Here is a 19,894-nt window from a genome sequence, read left to right as displayed (position 1 = left end):
ATCCCCTGGAGAAGGAAATGGCAATCCGCTCCAGCACTCTTGCCTGGAAAATCCCATGGACGGAGGAGCCTGATAGGCTACAGTCCATGGGGTCGCAAAGAGTCGGACACGACTGAGTGACTTCACTTTCACTTTCTTTCAATCTTAATTCCAGTTTGTGCTTCATCCAGCCCAGAGTTTCTCATGATGTACTCTGCATATAAGTTAAATAAGCAGGGTGACAATATACAGCCTTGATGTACTCCTTTCCCGTTTTGGAATCAGTCTGTTGTTCCATGTCCAGTTCTAACTGTTGCCTCCTGATCTGCATACAGATTTCTCAGGAGGCAGGTCAGGTGGTTTGGTATTCCCATCTCTTGAAGAATTCTCCACAGTCTGCTGTGATCCACACAGTCAAAGCCTTTGGCATAGTTCATTAAAGGAGAAGTAGATGTTTTTCTGGAACTCTAATGCTTTTCTGATGATCCAACGGATGTTGGCAATTTGATCTCTGGTTCCTCTGCCTTTTCTAAATCCAGCTTGAACATCTGGAAGTTCATGGTTCACGTACTGTTGAAGCCCAGCTGGGAGAATTTTGAGCATTACTTTCCTAGTGTGTGAGATGAGTGCAATTGTGCGGTAGTTTTAACATTCTTTGACATTGCCTTTCTTTGGGATTGGAATGAAGAATGACCTTTTCCAGTCCTGTGGCCACTGCTGAGTTTTCCAGATTTGCTGGCATATTGAGCACAGCTCTTTCACAGCATTGTCTTTTAGGATTTGAAATAGCTCAACTGGAATTCCATCACCTCCATTAGCTTTGTTCATAGTGATGCTTCCTAAGGCCCACTTGACTTCACACTCCAGGATGTCTGGCTCTCAGTGAGTGATCACGCCATCGTGATTATCTGGGGCATGAAGATCTTTTTTGTATAGCTCTTCTGTGTATTCTTGCCACCTCTTCTTAATATCTTCTGCTTCTGTTAGGTCCATACCATTTCTGTCCTTTATTAGTGCTCATCTTTGTATGAAATGTTCCCTTGGTATCTCTAATTTTCTTGAAGAGAGCTCTAGTTTTTTAGATAGAGGACTGTATATTCAATTATATATATATAAGTATTTTAATTTTTATTATTATTACGTGTTTATTTTTGGCTGCACTGGGTCTTTGTTGTGGCACATAGGTTGCGGAGCATGGGCTTAGTTGCCCCGAGACATGTGGATCTTCCTGGACCAGGGATCATAACCCATGTCCCCTGCATTGGCAGGCAAATTCTTAACCACCAGACCACCAGGGAAGTTCCCATTTAGTGCTATATTATTGATGGTTTACACCATCCAGATCTACAGGGATAGAGCAAGTAGTGGTTCATTGTGGCTCCTTCGGAAATTGAGAAGGAGAGTTATCTCCCAAGGAGTTGTGACCCTTTGTGAGATTAAGAAGGAATGTTATCTTCAAAGGAGGTCTGGTGGATACAGAGGCACATTAAAGGGAAGGGAGGAGGCCCAAAGAGGCAGAGAAAAACGTTATATTTAAATTTTTCTTGTCTTCTCATAAAATATGAATTTTATTTCATCAACACACAGGAGCCAGAGGAAGATCACAAACAAAAGAAAGTCTAGAGGAGACCACTCTTAAAAATAAGATAAAGTTAAAATGTATCTGTTGAAGCAGGAAGCTTTGAGGAAAGGTTTAAGAATGACAAGTGGAAAGAGATGCCGACAGACGAGGGGGCCATGGGTGGACACACACAGGTTTTCTGGGCTGACATGAGCAGAGCCAGGACAGAAGAAGGCAGGGAGGTAAGAGGCTGTGGTCCAGAACCAGGCTCCTTTTGCCCAAGTCAAAACGCTGACACGCCCATGTCTGCAACAAAGAGAGGATTTATTCACAAGGTAGCCAAGGGAGAAGATGAGAAAACAAATCTCAGATGTGCCTTCCCAAAGGCGAGAAGCTCAAGGATACATGATAAAGAAGCAGGGTGGTCTAAGGTGTGGGGAGCCTGGGGATAGGTGATTGGGAAAAGGTGTGGTCATCCTCGTTCTGCACAGGTGTAACCAAGCTCCAGGTGGCCGCACGTTCAAAACTGAGGCTTAGCAGGATCTGAGGACAGAGCTTTTGTTGCTCTGAGGTGAAAAGGTCGCTGAGCTGACATTCAGGCATGCCCAGTTAGAGGGACGGATGTCCTGGCCAGTCTTAACCAGCTCGAAGCTCTAAGTAGATGCAACTGACTTCCAAGTTTCAAGAGATCAATGCAGGCAAACATCTTACTGTTTAGGTTCTGTGCGGCTTGGAGCACCTGCAAGTCTTTCGTAGCAGCAGTTGAGACGCGATTACCCAGGGTTCCACCGGTGGGGTGGGGCCTCGGGGGTCCCGGCGTGGAGACCAGGCGGCTGCACTGCCCGGCATCCGTTCTGGCTGGGGTGGTACCCATCGCTCTAGCCCACGTTACTGGACAGAAAGTTAGAATAATTCTTGTGAAGTCAGGGGTCCTGGTGTGACTTAAACAAAGAGAAACAAGCACCTGGTGGTACCGGCTCCAGAGATAACCTAGGCAGGAGCCTCAGGAAGGGACTGCGCGTCTCCTGAACCGAGGTGCTCCTGTGGACCACGACACTCCTCCCAAGCTTGTCCCTTTGTCTCCTCACACTTCCCTTCAAACGGCTTCGTGCGGGGAGGGAGGTGGTCACGATCAGAAGGATGGAGCTACTTCCCCAAATCTAGAACGGGATCAAGAGCCCAGGACCCCGTTTATCCTCCTGTTGGGTGAAAAAGCCGATTTGAGCAGTATCCAGGAATCAGCAGACCCTCCGGTGGCCACCACCGGCTGCCTCCTTGTTCCGTGTCTGTCTCCAGGCACCTAAGGACCAGCCTCAGCAGCTTTGTGTGAAGTTCCAGCTCACTGCCTCCTCTCTGTCCGAGCTCATGGAGTCTCAGAGGTAAGGCCTCCAAAATTTTTTAAAAGTGCTCTTTTCTTCCCCTGTTTATAAACTGAGGTATTGTTGATTTGGGGGCTTCCCCGGTGGCTCAGTGGTGAAGAATCCGCCTGCCAATGCAGGAGATGCGGGTTCAATGCCTGGGTTGGGAAGGTCCCAAGGAGAAGGGAATGGCTACCCACTCCAGTATTGTTGCCTGGGAAATGGACAGAGGAGCCTGGTGGGCTACAGTCCATGGTGTCGGCAAAGAGCCAGACACAGCTGAGTGACTGAACAACAACAAAATTGTTGATTGACAGTATAAGTTTCAGGGGTACAATGTAGTAATTCACAACATTTAGAGGTTTTTACCCCTTTTATAGTTATGAAATATCGGCTATATTCCCTGTGTTGTACAATACATCCTTGTAGCTTATTAATTTTATACGTAGTGGTTTTTACCTTAGCCCGTCTTGCCCCTCTCCCCACTGGTGACCACTAGTTTTCTCTCTACATCTGTGAGTCTGTTTCTTTTTCATTTTATTCACTAGTCTGTAATATATTGTAGTTTCCACATGCAAGTGATTTATCATACACTTTTTGTCTTTCTCTGTCTAACTTATTTCATGAAGAGTAATGCCCTCTAAATCCATCCATATCGCTACAAAAGGCAAAATTTCATTCTTTTTTTATGGCCAAGAGATATTCCACTGTGTATATCTGCCACATCTTTATCTGTTGATAGACACTTGGGCTGTTCCCGTATATTGACTATTGTAAATAATAGCTATGAACTTTGGGGCACGTGCATCTTTTGGATTTAGTGTTTGCATTTGCATCTATACCCAGGAGTGGAATTGCTGGGTCAAATGGTGGTTCTAGTTTTTAGATTGTGAAGGAATCTCCATACTGTTTTCCACAGTGCCTGCACCAATTTACATTCCCACCAATAATGTGTAAGGGCTCCCTTTGCTTCAATCTTTGCCAACAGTTGTCTCTTGTGCCTTTTTGATGACAGACAGGTGTGAGGGGTTATCTCGCTGTGCTTCTGATTTGCATTTCTCGGCTTAGCGATGTCGAGGATCTTTTCGTGTGCCTGTTGACCGACCATCTGTGTGTCTTTGGGACAATGTCTACTCAGGTCTTCCGGCCATTTTTTTCATCAGGTTTCTTTTGTATGTTGAATTGTATGAACTGTTTTATATGTTGATATTTTGAATATTGACCCCTTATCGGTTACAACGTTTTCAAGTGTTTTCTCAAGAAAGTGCGCTCATGTGTGAGAACAAGAGGGTGGGGGGCTGGCAGGGACAGAGGAAGTGTCTCGCGTGTCGCTCCTCCGCCCAGAGGAGGAGGCTGGGGGCAACGGGGACAGATGGAGGGGCAGCTCCCTGGGAGAACCACGCTTGGAAAAGACCATGCCCCCACCTCTGCTTTTCCTCAAGGTTCAGCCCCTGCCCTCACGCCCAGCCCTGGGGTGGGTCCAGGGATAGCAGAGAGCAGACGGCTGTGAGGAGGAGGACAGCATCGTCTCCTGTTTCTTTTTCCGTTTTTGTTACGGTAAAATACATGTAATGTAAAACCTGTCATGAGTGACGCTTAGTACATTCACAGTGCTGTGCGGCCATTACACCCGTCACCTGGTTCCAGAACAGTCCCATCACTGCAGAAGGAGGCCCTGTACCCATTAACCACTCCAATTCCACCTCCCCTGCCCCCCAGCCCCTTTCTGTCCTTACTGGTCTGCTTATTCTGGACATTTCGTACAAATAGCCTCACATAACACTTGGCCTTTTGTGTCAGCTTCTTTAACTTTTTTCTTTCTCTGACTGCGCCACACTGCATGTGTGATCTTAGTTCCCTGACCAGGGATGGAACTCGCACCCTCAGCAGTGAGCGCTCAGAAGGCTAACCATTGGACCGCCAGGAAATTCCCTCAGCTTCTTTTACCAGTATCATGTTTCCATCCATGTTGTAGTGTGTGTCAGTACTTCACCCTTTATATGGCCAAACAATATTCCCTTGTGAGGGTATACTACCTTTTGTTTATCCAATCAGCGTTAGAGCTGTTTCCGCTCTTTGTTGCTAACAGTGCTGTCGTGCACATTTGTGTACGAGGCCTTGTGTGAACATGTTTCACTTCCTTGGGCTACATTCCCAAGAGAGCCATCGCTGGATCAAGTGGTAATTCTATCTTTAACTTTTTGAGGAACTGCAGATTTTCCACTGTGTTAGTTTAAAAAAAAAAAAATGATAATAATTAAAAACAACAGTGTTCCGTTACCTGGCAGCTACATGCCAGACCCTGGTTCTATACTCCTGCAGGAACCTCTAAGCCAAAATGACAGAGCTCATCACACAGATGGAGGGAAACAGGTACAGGGAGCTGGGGGAAATTGCCCAGAGTCACAGCCAATAATGGCCAACCCCGACTTACACCCAGGGTGCTCCAATGAGGAAGCTCAGCCCTGCCTCCTGGTGGGCCATCTTCATGCCTGGCCTGCTCTTCAATCTACCTGAGCTCCTGGAGGGACTGAGGGAGAGAGAGAGAGAGGGTGATGGGCAGTTGTCACAATCGGGAAGAACTTGTGGGGATGACGCGGATGACACGATGGTTTCTCAGTGAGTATCTTGACCCATCTTTTAAAGGCTTTTAAAAATTTTCTTTATTTTTGGCTGCACTGGGTCTTCGTTGCTTTGTTCAGGGCTTTCTTTAGTTGCGATGAACGGGGGCCACTCTTCGTGGTGGTGCAGAGGCTTCTCTTTGTAGCAGCTTCTCTTACTGCAGAGCACAGGCTCCAGGGTGAGCGGACTTGAGTAGTTGCTGCACACGGGCTCAGGAGTTGTGGCTCGCAGGCCCCAGAGCACACGGGCTGCAGGAGCTGTGGCTCGCAGGCCCCAGAGCGCACGGGCTGCAGGAGCTGTGGCTCGCAGGCCCCAGAGCACACGGGCTGCAGGAGTTGTGGCTCGCAGGCCCCAGAGCACACGGGCTGCAGGAGTTGTGGCTCGCAGGCCCCAGAGCACACGGGCTGCAGGAGTTGTGGCTTGCAGGCCCCAGAGCACACGGGCTGCAGGAGTTGTGGCTTGCAGGCCCCAGAGCATACGGGCTGCAGGAGCTGTGGCTCGTGGGCTCTAGAGCACAGCCTCAGTGGGTGTGGCACCGGGCTTTAGTTGCAGCATGTGGGATCTTCCCGGACCAGGGATTGAACCTGCATCCCCTTCACCGGCAGTGGATTCTTATCCACTGTGCCACCAGGGAAGTCCTTGACCCATTTAGAGGGTGCAGACTCTTTACTCTGACAGTATAAAAAAACAAAAAAATCAAGCCCAAACAGGTGTGTTTAGTAAAACTCAGCCACAAACAGGTGGAAATTTGAAAGCACAGATTCTCATTGAAATACCTCTGAGAAGGAATGAACAGGGAAGACCCCAGGGCTGCTCTGCGAGGGGTCCTCTGGTCAGCCTGGGCTGGGGCTGAACAGGGGGATTTTGAAGACCTCCAGGAACCCATGGGCTGCTTCATGCAGTCTTGAGGACTGGATGGTGCATCTTCATCTAAACTCTGTCCTGTGAAAGCCATAGACAGGGGCCCACAGGAGGGAACCACTCCCTGGGCTGGACACTGACACCCACCTCCCCAGCCATCCTGCTTCAGCCCCAGACCTGTGGCATTTCCCCACAACTGTAGTTTGGTGTGTCGTAAATGAAGCCTGGGGATCCAGAAGCTCGTCTGTGAAAGAGCCTTATGGATGAAATTGACAAACGGCAAAGCAGTTTGCTGCAAGAGGGTAGACTGCTGGGCACTCCAGGGACACAGGTGGGCGGAGAGATCCGAGGTTAGCAGCAGGAATGCTGAGCTGGCGGTATTCAGTGCCCTTCACGCCCGGAACAGAATGCCTAGTATTGTACATTATAGCAGCAGTAAGAACAGCTAACATACATTCAGCACCTTTCCCACGTCAGCATTGTATCCAGCGCTTCATATGTACTCCTGACTTAATCCAGACCACAGTCCTCTCTGGGGTATGCAGTTATTCTCCCCATTTTACAGATGAGGGAAGCACACTGAGGCCAAAAGAAGTCACAAAGCTAGTAAGTGGTGGAGCAGGTGCCAGGGCCAGGCATTCCAGGGGAGCCACTGCCTCGAACCCCCCACCAGGAGGGATGAGGCTCCCAGGACCCCCTGTCTGTGTGTGTGGAAGAGTCCAGGTGGAGGGACCCGCCTGGTATCTAAGGGAGCATCAAGGATGAAGAAGGGCCAACTGTCCTGACAAGGTCCTGACATGACCCTCAAGCTGGCCTCCAGCTCCCCAGGGGCCCAAAGCCATACCAGGGCCCAGTCCTGGGGTGATGGACCTTCTGGCAGCATCCAGTCCATTGGCCGGCAGTGGCTTCTCAGATGGTTATTGATGACAGTAAGGAGGGAGACGCGCGTGAGGGTGATCTGGACAAGTTGCTTTCCTCCTGTCTCCAGCAACAGCCCTGGAACAGCCTGGTGGGGCAGCCTGGCTCTTTATCTGCAGACTCAGGCATGTTTCTTTGACCTTCCGTGGCTCTAAATGGACTTTGCTCCTGGTGGGTTCTCTCAAGTCCCAGGTGCCTTGTCACGGGGACATCTCCTTCTCAAGTCGCCAGCTTTGCGGGGCTGTTGTGTGTGCCCTGGGGCCTCCCCTGCAACCCCAACCCAGGCTACAGACACGTCATCCTCCCAGCCCTCAGGCCACAGAGTGGCCCACAGGCAGAGCTGGCAGAAGAGGTTTCTGGTGGGTCCACATCCCCTGCCAAAAGCCCCAGTGGTCAGGTTGCAGCCGGTTCTCACCCCTGTTGCCACAGGGAGCCTGGCTACCCTGGCATTCCATGTCTTCTGAATGGAGCTAGAGCCGTCCCTCCTGCAGTCCTCGGGTGATGGGATCTTCTTACTCCTGCCCACAGGTGCCCATGCTTATTTTATTTAAAAATATATTTATTTTTGGCTGCACTGGCTCTTCATTGCTGAGTGGGCTTTGCTCTGGCTACAGTGAGCGGGGGCCGCTCTCCAGTTGCAGTGAGTGGACTTCTCATTGCAGTGGCTCTTCCTGTTACAGAGCACAGGCTGTGGGTGCCTGGGCCTCAGTGGTTGCAGCATGTGAGCTCGGTAGTTGTGGCCCCTGGGCTTTTTAGCTGCACATGGAGTCTCCCTGGACCAGCGATTGAACCCATATTCCCTGCATTGACAGGCAGATTCTTACCCACTGTGCCACCAGGGAGGTCCAGGCCCCTACATTTAAAGGAGACCAGATAACCTGGGCTTGGACCCAAACCCTCTGACTCTAATGCAGTCTCTGCCACTGACTAGATGACCTTGAAATAATGAAAGTGTTAGTCGCTCAGTCGTGTCTGACTGTTTGTGATCCCATGGACTTGTACTGTCTGTGGAATTCTCCAGGCAAGAATACTGGGATGGGTTGCCATTTACTCCTCCAGGGGATCTTCCCTACCCAGGGATCAAACCCAGGTCTCCCATATTGCAAGCAGATTCTTTACCATCTGAACCACCAGGGAAACTTCAGGCCAGTTATTTAACCGCTCTGCACCTCAGTTTACCCATCTGTACAGTAGGGATGATACACCACTATCATGAGGTGGATGTGAGGACTGAAAGTGTTCATGTAAGCAAATGGTGCCAGAACAAGTGGATATCCACAAGCAGCAGAAGGAAATTGCACAAACCATACACAAATGTTAACTCAAAGTGGATGAACGATCTAAATAAACACACAGAAAGATGCTCAGCATCATTAGTCATTAGAGAAATCAGATCAAAACACGAATGAGATACCACTTCACACCCACTGCGATGGTTCTAATAAGAAAGACAGTAACAAGTGTTGGCAAAGATATGGAGAGACTGGAACCATCCTGCGTTGCTGGAAGAAATATCAAATGGTACAGCCGTTCTGGAAAACAGTATAGCAGTTCCTCAGAGTTAACCATGAAATTACAGTCTTACCCAGAAGTCTCGCTAGGTTCATCTGCCAGAACAGAAAACAGATGTTCACACAAAAGCTTGTATACAAATGTTCACAGCATGGCTATTCATGTAACAGCCAAAAAGGGGAAACAACTCAGAAGTCCGAAATCTGATGAAAGGACGAACAAGATCTACTGTATCCAAGCAGTGGACTGTTTTTCAGCTGTTGCAAGACCAGACTACTGATTCACATGCCATCATGGGTGACTCTTAGAGACGTGCTGAGTGAAAGGAGTTGGTCACAAACAACCACATTTTGAACAGTCTCTCTTTTTCCTTCTTGATAAAAGATTTGTTTATGGGTGGGAAAGGGTAAATCAGGGCCACCCTCAGGTGTGAGATGGTAAATCAGGATAGTGGGAAAGTCTGTCTGTAAAATCATCTAACAAAATATTAAGCAAAATATCCTGAATGAGAAGCCTGGGAAAGAAGTGTCTAATACATGTGTGGGTTAGGATCTGGTGGGCAGTTTGCCCAAACCTCCACCAGGCTCATGTCCTGTGGCATCCCTGTGCAGAGACTGGACTTAGCCCTGTTAATACAGACGATTGAGTGGTAGGTCCGAAGTCAGTTTTGGTGGAGTAGAAGTTGAGCTTCCCTGATTCTTATTGAATAAAGGAAAGTATGAGGAGACGCTCAGATAAGAAACTACTCAAAATGAAGAGCCTCCTTTTTCTAGTTTCCACATATATACATTAATGTATATTTTTCTCTTTCTGACTTACTTCACTCCATATGACAGTCTCTTGGTCCACCCGTGTCTCTGTAGATGACAGTTTCATTCCTTTTTGTGGCTGAGTGATATTCCGTTGTGTGTGTGTGTGTATATATATATATATATATATAAAACACATCTTCTTTATCCATTCTCTGTTGATGGACATTTAGGTTGCTTCCATGTCCTGGCTATTGTAAATAGTGCTACAATGAGCATTGAGGTGCATGTATTTTTGTTTGAATTAAGGTTTTCTCTGGGTATATGCGCAGGAGTGGAATTGCTGGATCAAGTGGGAGTTCTATTTTTAATTTTTTTTAAGGAACCTCCATACTTTTCTCCACAGTGGCTGTATCAATTTACATTCCCACCAACAGTGCAAGAAGGTTCCCTTTTATTCACACCCTCTCCAGCATCTATTTGTGGATTTTGTGATGGTGGCCTGAATGATCCTTGTTACATGAAGTGTATAGAATAGGCACGCCCATACAGGCAGAAGGTAGATTAGGGGTTGCTTTGATGAAAGTGAAAGTGGAGAGTGAAAAAGTTGGTTTAAAGCTCAACATTCAGAAAACGAAGATCATGGCATCCGGTCCCACCACTTCATGGGAAATAGATGGGGAAACAGTGGAAATAGTGTCAGACTTTATTTTTCTGGGCTCCAAAATCACAGCAGATGGTGACTGCAGCCATGAAATTAAAAGATGCTTACTCCTTGGAAGGAAAGTTATGACCAACCTAGATAGCATGTTCAAAAGCAGAGACATTACTTTGCCAACAAAGGTTCGTCTAGTCAAGGCTATGGTTTTTCCTGTGGTCATGTATGGATGTGAGAGTTGGACTGTGAAGAAGGCTGAGCGCCGAAGAATTGATGCTTTTGAACTGTGGTGTTGGAGAAGACTCTTGAGAGTCCCTTGGACTGCAAGGAGATCCAACCAGTCCATTCTGAAGGAGATCAACCCTGGGAGTTCTTTGGAAGGAATGATGCTGAAACTGAAACTTCAGTACTTTGACCACCTCATGCGAAGAGTTGACTCATTGGAAAAGACTCTGATGCTGGGAGGGATTGGGGGCAGGAGGAGAAGAGGACGACAGAGGATGAGATGGCTGGATGGCATCACTGACTCAATGGGCGTGAGTCTGAGTGAACTCCGGGAGTTGGTGATGGACAGGGAGGCCTGGCATGCTGTGATTCATGGGGTCACAAAGAGTCGGACACGGCTGAGCGACTGATCTGATCTGATCTGAGAGGCATGGGCAAGGAAGGGAGGGAGGGAGAGTGAATATCAATACTAATGGGTCACGGGTTCCTTTGAGGAGTGATGAAAATCTTCTGGGACTAGATAGTAGAGCAGATTGTACAACCATCTGAATGAACTAAAAACCACTGGATTGTATACTTTCAGTCGGCTTTGTGAATTACATTAAAATAAATGAGTTATATTGCATGTTAGTCCATGCAGGGACTTCCCTGGTAGTCTGGTGGTTGAGACTTCATCTTCCAATGCATGGCGTGTGGGTTCAATCCCTGGTTGGGGAGATAAGATCCTCATACCTTGGGGCCAAAAATTCAGAACATAAAACAGAGGCAATATTGTAACAAGTCAATAAAGATTTTTTAAACTGTTAATCCTTGTAAAGCACAAAACATGTAGACATTCTTTAGCCTCTATTCCAGCCTGTGTCGGTGTAAGCACTGCCCAAGGTTCCGGGGCCCATCCAGTCTTGGCAGAGAAGAAAGCGTTCTCAGTCGGCTGCTGGCTTCTCAGCCTCGCATCTGCTGCCCCTTGGGAGGTGTGCGCTGTGAGCCTCCTGTGGGCTCTCTCTCTCCCTTTGGGGATTTTCTGATGTTCCAGTCTGGGATGTGTGTGCGTGCTCAGTCACTTCAGTCATCTCCAACTCTCTGCAATCCTATGGGCTGCAGCCCGCCAGGCTCCTCTGTCCATGGGCTTCTCCAGGCAAGAATTCTGGAGTGGGTTGCCATGCGCTCCTCCAGGGTGTCTTCCTGACCCAGGGATTGAACCCGTGTTTCTTATGTCTCCTGCATTGACAGACGGGCTCTGTACCGCTAGCACCGCCTGGGAAGCCCTCTGGGATGTACCGTCTGCATCGATTTTCCAGCACACACAAGTGAAGCCACCCTCCCCTCCAGCCATCGCATGTAAGCAAGAGCACAAGCCAGGAGGCAGGGCTGCAAAGCCTGCCCTCTGAAACCAAATACTGCTGTCTCTGGTATCGAGAAGCAGAATCTTCTCTTTTCTTGTATTTCATGACAAAATCCCTTTTGTACTCCCCTTTGTACTCAGTGTTCTGGGTAATGGTGTGTCAGAGATGACAAGTTTAGAAAAGGAGAGGGGAGAGGCAGGCAGAAAGGGGAAACAGGAGAGCGTTGGTGCCAGCAAGAGCTGAGTTCAAATCCTGCCTCCACCACTATCGTGTAACCTCGGGCCCTTTGATTCTAGTAAGAACACCTAACTCCATAGGACTGTTGTGAGGATAAAATGTGCCAAAATGCTAGAAAAACGGAAAGTGCAACATAACACGTGCAGCGTGCCTAGTCTGGTCTTGGCGGCCAGCTGGTGTTAGACAGTGGTAATCAGAAGAAATCCATTTTTATGATTCAAATCTGAGACGATGATAAATAGCTTGAAACCAAATGGATGTTCCCTGTTGTCAAATCCAAGGTCGGTTTCTGCCTGTTGTTCCTGCCGTCCCACCCTCCCGCCTCTCACTGTATCCCAGACACTGAAGACCCTCTGTCTGGGTTCCCATCCACCAGCTCTCCTCTGTGCTCCCTCGGTATGAGCACTCCCCCCGAAGACCTGTTCCAGATCCTCTTCCAGACTTTGCTGTCCCTCTCCTGGTGAGCCGCTCCCTCCTGGGGCTCTAAAGGTGCCTATAGTTTAAGGACTACACATGACATCATTTCCACACCTGCCAGTCTGCCCATGGAAACATCAGGCCACCACCTCACAGTCCACATATTCAAAGTCAAAAGGGCCATCTTTTCTGTCCCCCATTCTGAATCTCTCATTTCAGTCAGTGGCACATCAACCTGTCAGCCATTCATTCATCATCAAGTCCTTCCTCCAATTAGTCAGATCTATTTCTACGATGCATCTGACTTCTTTAGGTCTCATTTCCATAGCCTCGTTCTTTTCTCTTTCTTTCTTTTTTTTTTGGCGTACGGGATCTTAGTTCCCTGTGCCCCCTGCAGTGGAAGTGCAGAGTCTTAACCACTGGACCGCCAGGGAAGTCCCTAACCTTCTCTTAATGAGAGTCCAGAAGGCTGGCTCTTCACTGCTAGAAAAAACCCAGGATCCTGCCTAATCTGGCCCCAGCCTACCTGACACATTCATCTCCCCGTACCTCCCTGTGTTAGATTCATATCAGATGACCTGCCATCCTTGAGCTAGAAACAGTCCCTTGCCTTCCCCCAGGCTGATTCCTGAACTGGGATTGAAGTCAGTATTGGTCTGAAGGCAAATTTTACCAAGTGGCCTGTCTTAGCTTTGGAAGATGAGTAGGGAAATAAAACCGCTGTCAAGTACTGTCACTCAGTAATTGTCTGCTCAGGGAAGGCAAGCAGCTGGCAATGAGGCTGGCCCTTCACTGCACTTGTCACCTCCACCCCCCATGAAGAGTCCTGTTCACTGCCCCCTAATACCACCCGCTCTGTGGGACCCCCTTCTATGTGCTCTCTTCACACCGCCTTCCTCCCCTGCGGCCTGTCCTTCTGGGTCAAGGACCCTGATTCCAGCCATACATCCCCTACAGCCTGAAGACTCATCTGACCACCCTGACTTGGGCTCTTAACGGCTGAGGCGGAAGCTGGGCCTTGTAATGAAGCGCTGGAGGCTGTGCAGAACTGTCCTGCACGCAGGCACCATGACCGGGAGGCGACTTTAATTCGATAGGAGTTAATTACACTTTGACTATTGAAATCTCTCCCGAATCATTACATCAGGATGGAGTGAACTCAGCCCCACTGGGTGAAAGATCAGGTGACGGGACAGTCCCTGCAGATAACACTTCCCCGGAGGGCTCTTCCCCTCTCTGGAGATTGGGTGCAGAAAGCTGAGCTAATCTTAGCATTCAGCTCATAGTCCTCAATTCACCTGTCCCCTCCCCTACTCCAGCCCCCAACCAGAAGCACCCATTCTGGTAGGCTTATTGGATCCTTGGATGTGTGTTGGGGATGGGGCGTGTGGGGGTGCTATTCACTGGGTGTAATTACCTTCAGTGTGTGCAGTCTCCTGCATTGTAGGCGGATTCTTCACTGCGTGAGCCATTGGGAAAGCCCAGGAGATACATCTAGAAACTTACATTTTGCCAGCAAAGGGAAACCAGGTTTTGTCTGCATGTCTGCTCCTCTGGGAGTCTGTTTCCAGAATAGCCTACATTCTCTCCTTTCCCAGCCTCACCACCGACTCATCTCTCATCTTTTCTTTTTTTTTTTAAAGCTTTATACATTTTAGGTTTAAAAATTTTTGTTAGTTTGTTGGCTGCACTAGGGCTTTGGTGCTGCACTCAGGCGCTCTCTAGTTGGGGCGAGCAGGGGCTACTCTGTGTCGTGGGGCTTCTCGTTGCCGCGGCTTCTCTTGTAGCGGGTCACAGGCTCTAGGCACACAGGCTCCGGTAGTTGCAGCTCTTGGGCTCTAAAGCATGGGCTCAGCAGTTGTGACACAGGGGCTTAATTGCTCTGTGGTGTATGGGATCTTCCCAGAGCAGGGATTGAATCCATGTCCCCTGCACTGGCAGGTGGACTCTTATCCACTGGGCCACCAGGGAAGTCCCAACTCATCTTAGGTTGTCCTAGTCTGGGGATCACTGAATCTCCTATAAAACAGGTGAGATTTAGGCAGAGTTTGACTGTAACAAACCCTCGGTATAATTCATTTGAGCTGATAACACCACAGATTTATTTATTGTACACAGGCCTTTGCTGCTACAGGAAAGCTACATGCTGCTGCTGTTGCTAAGTCACTTCAGTCGTGTCCGACTCTGTGCGACCCCATAGACGGCAGCCCACCAGGCACCCCTATCCCTGGGATTCTCCAGGCAAGAACACTGGAGTGGGTTGCCATGACCTTCTCCAAAGCATGAAAGTGAAGAGTGAAAATGAAGTTGCTCAGTCGTGTCCAGCTCTTAGCGACCCCATGGACTGCAGCCTACCAGGCTCCTCCATCCATGGGATTTTCCAGGCAAGAGTACTGGAGTGGGGTGCCATTGCCTTCTCCGGAAAGCTACATAGAAAAACTTAAATTTATTGATCATTAAGTTTCTCTACCCACCACCTTTGAAAACTGTTCAATGGGCTGGTGCAGATCGCCCCCTGGCGGCAGGAGAAAGGCACCAGCCTTGCTCTCTGTGTTCGTTCCAGTTCCCTCCAGGATGCTTCCAGAGTCTTTTCTTTCCCCAGCCTCTTGCGTTCTCCCAGCCACAGCATTCTCTCTGCAAGAGCACAGCCTCGCAGCCACTCACCCTCATCGCATTCCTCACGCCCGGCAGTCTGGCTGCTGCCTGCTGCCCTGAAGTCGCTCAGAAAGAAGTAGCCAGTGGACCCCCAGTCTGAACGCCCTCATATTCGCCAAGGAGACGTTTCTGCTGCTGCATTGGGTCCCCCTCTCCTAATCATGCTTAAAATGCCCTTTCTTTGGCTCACAGGATCCACGGTGTTCTGGTTTTCTTCTGCCTCTGTCATCCTCACCTCTGCCTCTTGTGTGACCCTCTCTCTGCCCATCCTAAACGTTTGAGCTTCCGATCATTTTCCTTCCTCTTCTGTCTTCACTTAAGGGTTTCCTATGTAACTCAGTTGGTAAATAATCTGCCTGCAATGAGGGAGACCTTTGTTCAATTCCTGGGTCAGGAAGTTCCCCTGGAGAAGGAAATGGCAACCTGCTCCAGTATTCTTGCCTGGAGAATCCCATGCACAGAGGAGCCTGGCGGGTTACAGTTCATGGGATCGCAAGAGTTGGACACGACTTAGTGTTCTGTCTTATCTTTTGTGTCTTCATTTGCTCACTGTCTCACCCGCTCACATAGTTTCAACCACCACCTGCCTGGACGCACGTGTCTGAGAACCTGCCTTTCTGGTCCAGCGCTCTCGCCTGCACGCTTGATCATGTATCTACCTGCCTCCAGGACTTTGCTCTCCAGGTGCTCCAGAGGCCAGCCACTCAGACACGACACGTCCGAAATGGAAGTCCTCCCCTCCCACCCCGTCCCCCAGCTCCCACTGCGTGCCCCCATCTCTGCGGTCAGCACTGCCGTATCCCTCCCCAGTCATCCTGGACTCCCCTTGTCCTCTTACTATCTGTTGTGTGTTGAATTCTGTTCACCAAAAAAGGGGTTGAAATCCTAAGTCCTTGATAGGAAATAGGGTTTTTGCAGATACATTAAAGTGAAGTCATGCTAGGCTTCCTGGTGGCTTAGACAGTTAAGAATCTGCCTGCAGTGCTGGAGACCCTAGTTAAATCCCTGGGTCAGGAAGATCCCCTAGAGAAGGGAATGACAATCCACTCCAGTATTCTTGCCTGGAGAATCCCTACAGTCAATGGGGTCACAAAGAGTTGGACACGCTTGAGTGATTAACACTTCATACTAGGCTAGGTTGGGGCCCTTATTCGAGTATGACTGGGGTCCCACTAAGGACCCCAGAAAAGAGAAACACAGAGGGAGGTCGGTGATCATGGAGCAGAGACTGGAGTGATGCAGGTACAAGCCTGGGAATGACCGGGATGCTCAGCCACATCCAGGAGCTGAGATGAGGCGAGGGTGGACTCTACCGAGCATCTCAGCGGGAGCATGGCCCAGCTGACACCTTGAGTCTGGACTTCAGGCCTCCAGAACTGTGAAGGATACACTTCCCTTGTCCAGAGTCCCCCACTTGGTAGTGCCTTGTTATGGCAAGCCTGGAATCAAATCCACTGTCCAGGCCTCAACATCCCTGGCTTGGCCTCTCGTGTGGACCACAACATCAGCCTTCTAACTGCATGCCCAGCCTCCAGGCTGATCCAGGCACCTTCCACACGCACGGCCAGAATGATTCATCAGAAATGTGGGTGTGCCCTGAGACCCGCCGACTGCCCAGCCTGTCCCAGCTACTCTGTGTTCCCATGAGACCCAGAACAGCCTGGTGTTTGCTGACGAAATGGACACAGCCTGTGTGCCTTCCATCCTTCTCCGTGTGGCCAGTTCCATCCATCCCAGGCGTCATTGGCCTGTGCCCTGCACTGGGGTCCCCAGCTCTTGGAGAGCACGCCCCACCCCAGTGCTCACTGTCCTGACCTTGTAGGAACCCTCAGCCTGAGAACTCTGAGTGCCTGCCATAAAACCAGGCCTTGATGGGGCTTCCCTGGGGGTCCAGTGGCTAAGACTCTGTGCTTCCTGTACAGGCGGCCCAGGTTAAATGCCTGGTCGGGGGACTAGATCCCACACGCCTCAACTATAGACCGTGCATGCTGCAGTGAAGAGCAAAGATCCCACGTGCTGCAACTAACGCTCAGCGCAGCCACATAATTAAACGTTAAGTAACAAAATAGGCACTGGGTGGGTACTCTGTAAAGCTCTGTGAACCTGACCTTGAAATCTGAAATGTCCAGGGCTTCAGGCTTTGGTGAAACAACAAGAGATGCCATCGGCTGAGGCCCGTGTCAAAGCCACCCTCTGCCAGCAGCCTCTGCAGACAGCCCTGGAGACTGGAGCAGACAGGCATCTTTGTTCACTGCCATCCGGTTCCCTCCTTTCCGAGAAAGAAGACGTCTGTGGCTCCATCGTGGGGCTGCTTGGCCCTGCATACGCCCACAATGTGAGCAGATTTAGACTTTCTAGAGCCCTGGGCACTCAGACTCCTGAGGTCTCATCACCCAACACGCTCAACACAATCAAAGACACCCTGCGTCTGACATCAAAGGTTTTTCCCATAAAAGTTCACCAGCCATGATTTCTCTTCATTGCCTCCATGCATGCCCAGGAAACTTCACAAAGAAAATTAAACCTAAAAATGATCACCCCACAGTAATGAGATGTTCACAAATAGAACATTAAGCAATTAATAAAGTGTTACATTCATTACTACCACTTTTATTAGTTATTTCATTGGATTTCCATTTTATGAGTTTTCTTTCTTATTTTCCCAGGGTTTTCAGCAGCTCCAGGCCTTGGGGTCTCTGCTCATTGGGACGGAAGAGCTGAGGCGGAAGGAAGCTCGCATCCTCAGAGAGGAACCCGGTAGGTGGAGGGCTGCAGCCGCGTGCGCCGGGCTCTGGGCAGGCTGGGAGCCCGCGGGCTTTGTCCTGGGCGGTGGGCCTGACGGGTCAATGGCCGAGACACCAAGGGCGTCCTGGTGTGTCACCATGCCAGGCAGAACGCAAGCTCTACCCCGGAAGGGAGGAGGCCAGAGCTCAGGGTCCCGCCGGCCCTTCGGGATCCTGTGAAAGGAGAGGCCTGGGGATGTCCACGACTCCGCACAGAGCTGTGCCCGGAGCCCCGAGGTCTCAGCACCGCGCTGAGACCCGCTCCGGCCCAGAGCAAGAGGCTCCCGGTGGCTTCAGGGCGGGGAGGAGGGAGAGTGAGGGGCAGTGAGCACAGGCTCGGGCCGCAGGCAGACCCGGTCAGTGTCCCGGAGGGGTTGTGAAACCATCTCTTTTATTTATGGTGGCTGGGTCTCCGTTGCCGCGCAGGCTTTTCTAGAGTTGCGGCGATCCGGGGCCACTCTAGTTGTGCGCGGGCTTCTCGCTGCAGCGGCTCCCCTTGTTGCAGAGCACAGGCTCTAAGACGTGAGGACTTCAGTAGCTGTGGCTCGTGGGCTCGGTCATTGTGGCGCCCAGGCTCCGTCACTGCAGCACAACAGCCTAGTAGCCCCGCGGCATGTGGGATCTTCCCAGACCAGGGATCGAACCGGTGTCTCCTGCATTGGCAGGCGGATTCTTTACCACTGAGCTACCAGGGAGGCCCTATTTATATTTTTAAAAAAAAAAAAAAAAGTTTTTTGTTTATTGGGCTACAGCAGGTCTTCGTTGTGCCGTGGGGCACCTAATTTAACCAGGAGTTGAGCCCAGGCACTCTGCGTTGGGCGCGCTGAGTCTAAGCCCTGGACCACCAGGGAAGTCCCTCCAGGCGGGTTCTTCATGAGCTGTGTTACCTCAGGCAAGTTCCTGAACCTCTCTTGTGCCTTATCTGTAAAATGGGAATATTTCAGAGTTACTGTAAAGTGTGGGGGATAATTTAAAACAAATCGGTGGTTTGGGAAGTTCCTCAAAAAGTGAAACTTAGAATTACTATATGGCACATGGGTCCCACTCTTAGGTATATACTCCAAAGAATGAAAAACAGGGACTCAAACATCTGTACCCAAATATTCATACAACAGCCCTGTTGTTGTAGGGCTAGCAACAATTACCAACAGGTGGGAAAACCCCAAATATCCATCAATGGATGAATGGATCAACTAAACATATCCATACAATGGAAAGTTATTTGGCCATGAAAAGAGTGAGGTATTGACACCTGCTACAACACAAATGAATCTCGGTATCGTGCTAAATGAAATAAGCCAGGTCAAAAGGGCAACTATCATATTACATTTATATGAAATACCCAGAATAGACAAATCCGTGGAGATGGAAAGTAGACCAGAGTCTGTAAGGGAAGAAGGGAAGGGCCATGGGGTTTCTACTTGGGACGATGAAGATGTTTTGGATTAGAATAATGGTGATGGTTGCACACCTGTGTGAATATACTAAAGCCCCTGAACCACACACTTTAAAAGGGTGAATTTTATAATAGGTAAGTTCTATCTCAACAAAAAGCTAGAATAATGTTGCTCGTGTGTGTGTGCGTGCGTGCGTGCGTGCGTGTGGGCGCGTGCGCGTGCGCTCAGTCATGTTCAACTCTGTGAGACCCCATGGACGGTAGCCTGCCAGGCTCCACTATCCATGGGGATTCTCCAGGCAAGAATATGGGAGTGGGTTGCCATTTCCTCCTCCAAGGGGTCTTCCTGACTCAGGGATCGAATCTACATCTCTTGCATCGGCAGGCAGATTCTTTACCACTGAGCCACCTGGGAAGCCCATGGCTCTAGTACTTAGAATCAAGCAACTACAAGACCAATAAAGTTGAATCATATAGTCAAAAAAGCCAGACACCAGTACACTGGGTGCCCTCCAAGGACACGTCAGTTCTTCACATGGTGACCTTGAACTGTCCCCCCTCCCCAGCTGGGCTTGAGGGAAGAAGGAGTAAGCCTCTATCTCACTGCAGGGGCCAAAAGG

At 49.7% G+C, this 19,894-nt stretch overlaps 1 protein-coding gene across 32 annotated transcripts in view; it reads left to right on the top strand.

The window, feature by feature from the left end:
• The first annotated feature begins 1,210 nt into the window (after positions 1 to 1,210).
• The window catches only part of LOC147345033 (uncharacterized), a 57,086-nt gene continuing 38,402 nt past the window's right edge, over positions 1,211 to 19,894 (top strand). For 15 of the 32 annotated variants that reach the window (XM_086374670.1, XM_086374686.1, XM_086374669.1 and 12 more), the window contains exons 1-4: positions 1,851 to 2,919; positions 5,339 to 5,517; positions 17,225 to 17,430; positions 17,762 to 17,852. In XM_086374670.1, coding sequence (XP_086230796.1) covers positions 5,454 to 5,517; positions 17,225 to 17,430; positions 17,762 to 17,852 — 361 coding nt within the window. In that variant the 5' untranslated portion in view covers positions 1,851 to 2,919; positions 5,339 to 5,453. The other 17 variants (XR_015154479.1, XR_015154481.1, XR_015154480.1 and 14 more) reach the window with 12 other exon arrangements.

This window comes from Bos grunniens, chromosome 25 (assembly GCF_055505025.1).
Source record: "Bos grunniens cultivar Pamir isolate PY7600 chromosome 25, Bosgru_T2T1.0, whole genome shotgun sequence".
NCBI classification, from domain to species: domain Eukaryota; kingdom Metazoa; phylum Chordata; class Mammalia; order Artiodactyla; family Bovidae; genus Bos; species Bos grunniens.
Note: the sequence above shows the minus strand (reverse complement) of the source record. Positions and strands in the feature narration are given on the sequence as shown.